The 7,185-nt window shown below is 42.8% G+C and overlaps 2 protein-coding genes across 2 annotated transcripts; both read left to right on the top strand.

Moving 5' to 3' along the window:
* The first annotated feature begins 3,714 nt into the window (after positions 1 to 3,714).
* LOC131791625 (uncharacterized) lies at positions 3,715 to 5,003 on the top strand. The gene is made up of 2 exons (XM_059108968.2): positions 3,715 to 4,328; positions 4,424 to 5,003. The coding sequence occupies exons 1-2, from the start codon at positions 3,715 to 3,717 to the stop codon at positions 5,001 to 5,003; spliced, it is 1,194 nt and encodes a 397-aa protein (XP_058964951.2).
* Positions 5,004 to 5,490: 487 nt separating this feature from the next.
* On the top strand, positions 5,491 to 6,033 carry LOC131791634 (uncharacterized). The gene has a single exon (XM_059108980.1). It carries the CDS (start codon positions 5,491 to 5,493, stop codon positions 6,031 to 6,033), a length of 543 nt encoding a protein of 180 aa, XP_058964963.1.
* Positions 6,034 to 7,185: the final 1,152 nt, after the last annotated feature.

Raw genomic sequence — 7,185 nt, forward strand, 5'->3', positions numbered from 1 at the left:
TAATATTTTCGGGTGAACACCAACAGTTTCAAAAGGAACAGATGTTGAGACTCTACGCAAACTGTTATACCTCTGTATTAGTTTTAATGGTTTCATTGTACATGTAAGCTAAGTAGTTGTGCTGTACAGTGTCCTTGTCAATTCCCAATGCAATTTGCATTATTACGGGAACATGGTGTAAAAAGATTCACATAATTATACGTACAATATCACAATGATGTCCTGGACTTATTTCTAAATTAATCTTACATCTCTGTTAGATTCTGATGAGGATCCTCTTCCCTCAAAAATCAGGTATGTGATTTGTTTCTTGAAATTTTTTTCCCTCATACAGTTGAAGTTAAACTTTTGGACCCTAATATCACCCCTGAATCAAGAGTCAAGGAAATGATCATCAACTGTAAAAGCTCTTGGTTATTAAACAAATTCTCCTTGTCAGCACCTTAGAAAATGTATAGATACAGTAGTGACACTTTCGATTTACCTACTCTATTGTTTTCTGTTATTGGGCTTAGCGATTTGTGTAAAATCACATAGAGTGTCATGACACATGCGTAATAACATTGCTTTTGAAAACGCATATATTGGGATTGAGGGAAACGCCGGAGTTGAAATTCCGGCTTCGTTTTTTTTTCGTTCGGTGGCAAATCGCAGTCAAGTCCTCATCACGCATGCGCAAACTTTCGAGTCTGACGCATGCGCGACGTTTTGACTGATGAGCACACAGAATGGGTAATGGCGGACGAAGAGAAGCTTCCGCGGCACAAAATCAGCACAGACACTGTGCATGAAAGCTCAAAACGCATACAAAATATGCTCACATCGTTCGCGGTAGACCCATACTAAAATATGTCGAGCGTTTTCGGAACGGATCGGTTCGTGAACCTTATGAGATAACTCTTTATGAGCGAACATTTATGAGTGAACCTTTCATCGAGAAACATGCTATATCAACTAAGCTATCTAATATTAATCAAGAGAAGCATAGACGCAAATCTCATCGTGTATGTAGGCCTGATCGTAAACCAAGCAGAATACCAATACGAAGTTTGAAAAGGTTAAGGATCAAGAGCAGAAAGGTTAGAAAATTTGTCTATGCACGTGTTCTCCTGTGAATCCCTGTGTCATTTACATTATACTGTTATGTTAACACTAAGAAACTATTAAATAAAAAGACATTTAAGTTGAACTGTCGTGAAAGAATTCTTCAATGTATATGAAAGGTAAAATATCGTGCCAGTCGATGATTAAAACTGGTGTGTTCTTGCAAGAATGAGGCTCGTGTAGCAAATTATTGCAACCATAAATTAAGTAGAGACAGAAAAAAAATCGTGGCCCTCCAACATATGTTGACCCTAACAAAACAATAGTAGCTCCATACAGTCAATTACCAACAGCATTAAATGTGTTTGATACTGATTATCAACTGGAATACTGTCCCTCCCGCTTCCTGCACATTTATTCATTTATTTTTTTTTGTTTGTGTTGCTATGTGAATTGACAGGTCGGCTCGTCGCCATGGGCCACGTGCTCATGTGTGAGATAAAAAACAAGTTGAGTTGAAGAGTTTGGAGTAACGTGAGCGAATAAAGTTGTTAAAAAAAAATCAAATAGCCGAGTCCAATTGTCGTCCGGCAACGACATTTGGTCCTTCGAGCGGGATGTTGAGCGAAATCAAGCGAAAAATCGCCGAGTCAAGCTGTAAGTCACCTGTGTTCATGTAACTGCGTGTAATATTATTACCGAACTGTGCGGTTTAATATTGTGAACAGTAATTCGAGTCGCGCTGAGATGGGTGCCTCGAACAGAGGAGAACACAAAACACCACCACTGTTTACGCCAAGTGAGTCTACTACTTCAAGTAAACGTTCCGTTTTAAGAAAGAAATTGCAAGCCGAGAAGTTAGCCCTTGAACTAAAAATAGCCGAGCAATCGTTCGCAAATGAGATCGAATGTCTGCGAGCCGAACAACAGCAGCGTGCAAAGCTTTTGGAACTTCAAAAGAAAGCTGAAGAATCAAGATTGGAATATGAGTTCGAAGATGCCATCGACCAGGAAGAAGGTATGTCGAAAAAAGGCGATATTGATGAAGAGTTGAATGAATTACCTTTAGACGGTGTGAACGATCGGGTCTCGCGCTTAGACCTGGGAATTACTGAAACACTGTTATTGAAAAACCTGAAATTAAATCCACTAAACCAGAGGCCGTAACAGAGGTTTCTAGTCAACCCTGTTAAAAGGACACATGTGAGTCATCTATTGCTAAAGGTCAAGCTGAGTTGAAAACCTCTGCCACGGGAAACCCAAGTGTGCAGACGTCGAAGACAGATCAGTTGTTTGAGAAAATCCTGCCAGCCTTTGTGAAAATCGTTAAACCAAATGTGCAGAAATTTAATGGAAATCCACTAGAGTACTCAAAATTCAAAGCAGCGTTTAATGTTGAAGTAGATAAAAGGGAAGTTTACGATGCAACAGAGAAGCTTAAATTTCTGCTAGATTCTGTAGATGGAAGTGCAAAATCATGTCTAGCGAAATTCATGCCAGGTTCAAACAAATACGGTAGATGGGCCGAGTTTGTTGAAGGAAAACCAAAGTTGTCAACGTGGGATTCATTTGCCAATTGGCTGGAAAAAGAGGCAAAAATCAGTGAGTTCAAGCAGCGATGGATGCCAGAGAAGAGAGAGTGGAAGCGTTCAGATACATCTAAAGTTGATAAACGTAAATTAGCTGACAAATCACAATCTGAGCTGTTTGTAGGAGCTACAGGAGAATCTGTACGCACCAGTTATGGAACAAAAAGGTGCCCAATTCACCAGTCCACTAATCACACTTTGTGTAAATGTGCGGAAGGAGTTTTCTTCCCACCACATCAAGAGATGTCGTGTCGCACGAGTCGGAAGAGAGGAAGTCCAGTACTCCTTGCGAGATGTGAAAACAATTCCTAGCCTGAATGGTCCGGATCAGAAGTTGAAGTGGTCAATAATCAAGAAAGAGTATCAGCACCTGAAGAACTTGGACTTACATGACACCGACACAGGTCCAGTGCAACTCATAACTGGAGCATAACCTTATGCAGTTGAGACCCTACTTGGATAGGCGGTGACTAACTGGTTACCTGGTGAGCGAAGAGTACCATCTCCGTACAATGGGTTCAAGGTGTAAGAAAGAAGTTCAGTTGAAGATGAGGAGCTGAAGCAGCTGGTCGTGGCTCAGTCAGAGATAGAAACGTTAGGTGTGGTGAAGCTAGCAGATCCAACCCGTTCAATTGAGGACAAGCGAGCGTTGTCACTAATGGAAAAGACGACCTTTAAGAATGCGAGTGAAGATGCGTATGTGTCAGGCCTACTTTGGAGAGAAGAGGAACCATCTCTACCCAACAATTACGAAATGGCAAAGAAGAGGCTGCAATCGCTATAGAAGAAGTTTGAGAGTTGCCCCGAGGTCAAAGAGAGATATGCAAAGTCAATCCAGGATGACATTGAGAAAGGCTATGTGAAGAAACTGAGTGAAGAGGAAGTACAGTGCGATAGTAAAGTGACTTGGTACTTACCACACAGATTTGTCATCAACCCAAAGAAACCTGGTCGTCTCAGAAGAGTATACGATGCATAAGCAAAATTCATGGGACAAATTTTGAACGATAAGATCTACACAGGGCCACATCTTTCCTCTCTGTTTGGAGTCTTCCTTAGGTTTTGCGAAGGAAGAATTGCTATGGCTGCTGATGTGAAAGAAATGTACCATCAGTTTGAGAGGACAGTGTTTGGAGAAATGTCTGCACCATCCAGAGCGAACTATACTATGAGGCGAAATGCTGATGAGAATGGGGAAGATTTACCTCTTGGTGTGAAAGCAGTCTACAAGTGCTTTTACATGGATGATGGCCTATCATCAACGGATTCTCGTGAGGAAGCAATTGAATTGCGGAAGCAGATGACCGTGTTGTTGCGCCGTGGAGGTTTCCACCTACACAGGTGGCTGACAAATGACCAAGACGTCTTGGCGACCATCCCGCAGCAAGATAGATTTCCACGATTCCTCGAGCTGAGTGAAGACAAGTTGCCAACGGACAGAACTTTGGGCGTCATTTGGGATGCCCAGGAGGATATGCTCCGGTTTACCGGACTGAAGGGTGATCCGGGTACGACAAAGAGGAAGATCTTGAGCCAAGCGTTCTCTGTTTGGGATTCACGAGGACTCCTCCTCTCATTCACAATCAGAAGTAAGATCATCCTGCAGAGTCTGAATCGTATGAAGTACGGGTGGGATGATGAGTTGAAAGAAGCTGATCTTCAAGAGTGGCGTGAATGGCACAGGGAAACAGGGAAGTAGAGAAGCTTGAGGAAGTGAGAATTCCAAGAACTTTATTTCAAGAACAGAAACCTATCCGAGAAACAGCACTTCATGTATTTTGTGACGCCAGCCAGGATGCCTATGGCGCGTGTACGTACCTAAGACGTGCATTTACAGATGACACAGTAGAGTGTAGTCTTATTGCGGGAAAAGGCCGTGTTTCCCCTTTAAAGTTACTTTCTATCTGCTGGCTGGAGCTCATGGGAGCTCTTGTAGCTGTGCGATTAGCTGAAACACTAGTGAAAGAAATGACCGCAAAGATAGAGAAGATAATCCTCTGGAGTGGCTCCATCACAGCCTTGCATTGGATCCGCCAGAAAAGTTCCACTTATAAAGCATTCGTCGGCAATCGGGTGTCTGAGATTCACACAATTATGAGCAATCTGGAGACCTCACTGGGGGTGGGCACAGTGAGTTGGAGATATGTGCCGACAGAGGCTAATCCTGCAGATGACATCTCCCGTGGACTAGGTCCTACAGAACTTTGCAAGGGCTTTCGCTACAATAGTGGACCCAAGTTTCTGTATGAATCAGCAGAACTGTGGCCGGAGAATAAAGTCGAAGCACCTTCCGAGAAAGATGAAGTGAGTGAAAAGAAGAAGGGAAGATGGGCTGGAGCATCACAGGAGAATGAGGTCCTGTTGGGATAGAAGAAGTATTCTTCTCTGAAACTAACTAAGAAGAGTTACCGCTTATGTGATGCGATTCGCGAACAATGCAAGAATTAAGAAGGAAGCGCGTCTACTGGGAGCACTTACGTCGAGTGAACTGAGAGCTGCTCAGAATTATCTAGTGAAGAGGGCGCAATTTGAGTCATTCAGCCAAGAGATACAGTGTTTAGAGATGGGCAAGGAGATCCACAGAGGAGATGGATTCTTAGTTGTTGGTGGAAGACTGCAGAGAGCACAATGCCTACCATACAAGACACGACATCCCAAAATAATTGACTCACGCCATGAGCTTGCACAGCTGATCGTGGAGGAAATACATCAGATCTACCACCACCCGCCAACTGAACACTTGCATAATCAAGTAATGCAGTAGTATTGGAACATCCATGGTCGTCAGGCGGTGCGGAACGTGAAGTTCAAGTGTAACTACTGTTTTCGCCAGACAGTAAAACCTCAAGAGTAGCGAATGGGAAGTCTACCAGAGTGCAGGCTTGAGCCAGGAATGGTGTTCAGGAACACTGGAGTTGACTTTTCTGGGCCTATGTTAGTTAGGGAAAGACGCAATGAGATTAAATTGTATGGTTGTTTGTTCACTTGCATGAGTACTAGAGCGTGCCACCTCAAACTTGTGGAAGATCTTTCAACAGATCATTTCATTATGGCATTGAAGAGATTCATTGCGGGACGTGGACGACCGCAGAGCATTCACAGTGATAATGGAACAAACTTTGTTGGTGCAAATAACGACTTGCGGAAATGCATTAAATTATTGGATGAAGAAAGGATACAAAACTTCTGTGCGCCCAAGGAAATCGAGTGGAAGTTTCAGCCATCAAGCGCCCTGCACTTTGGAGGAGCGTGGGAGAGACTAGTACAGTGCACAAAGAAGACACTGAAAGCAATTCTAGCACACAGGACGGTTTCCAAAGGAGTGCTGAGAACTGCGCTAGTCGAAGCAGAAGGAATACTAAGTATGTGTCCAATGATGCAGGAGACATCAAAGCGTTAACCCCAAATCGTTTCTTGCTGTTGCGGGCGAATCCGAGTTATGAAGATGCTGAAGTTAGTGATAGTGAGATCAGCTCGACAAAGATGTGGCGACGGTCCTAAGCCCTAGCTAATTTCTTTTGGAGACGTTTTACCAAGGAATACCTTCCTAGCCTGACAGAGAGGAAGAAGTGGAAAGAGAAGAAACAGAACCTCAAAGAGGGAGATGTTGTCCTAGTTGCAGAGCCCAATCAGCCGCGAGGTGTATGGCCGTTGGGCAGAATCGTATCTACTCATCCTGGGCGGGATGGGTTAGTTGGAGCAGTTACAGTGCGTACTTAGCACGGCGAGTATAAGAGACTGATTGTTAAACTTTGTTTATTAGAGGAAGCGGAAGTGTAGAACTGTTAATCGTCTCGACGAACGTTGTGTCTCGACTAGGGGCGGGGATGTCCCTCCCGCTTCCTGTACGTTTATTCATTTATTTGTTTATTTTTTGTGTTGCTATGTAAATTGACAGGTCGGCTTGTTGCAATGGACCACGTGCTCATGTGTGAGATAAAAAAAAAGGTGAGTTGAGGAGTTTGGAGTAACGTGAGCGAATAATGTTGTTAAAAAAAAAATCGAATCAGCCGAGTCCAATTGTCGTCCGGCGACGACAAATACAGTGTAAGCTACTCTGGTACTGTTCACCAAGAAATTGCCATTGAGGGATATCAGTACTGTACATCTTTACAAAGAGCCTTTGAATCGCTCATATTTGAAAGCTACACCAATTTCATTGTAACAGTAGGGTGTATTACTGTAATAGTAATATGGGGTTCAAAATATTTGATTCTCATGTAAGAGATTTGTATGGTAGACGGCAGCCTCAAGGTACACGTGTTCTTCTCGACGTACTGTCTCCTGATAGTTTAGTGCATTATTTTCAGAGTATACATAACAATGATATATTTGAAGTTAGAGGAATAGAAATTGAGAATATTCAAAATAGAATGGTTTCTCAAAACAGTCTGAATGAAACCATATACTTCAATCTAAGTTGTGCTGTAGCTCTATACTCTCTTTGTTACCCTAAAATGAAGTCATGTAATTACTGGAATTACAACTCATCCTTACCCACCATTGTTGACAAAGGCAAAAAGATGTGTCCTAAATCAAGTTTAGAACACAA

Source organism: Pocillopora verrucosa, chromosome 4 (assembly GCF_036669915.1).
Source record: "Pocillopora verrucosa isolate sample1 chromosome 4, ASM3666991v2, whole genome shotgun sequence".
NCBI classification, from domain to species: domain Eukaryota; kingdom Metazoa; phylum Cnidaria; class Anthozoa; order Scleractinia; family Pocilloporidae; genus Pocillopora; species Pocillopora verrucosa.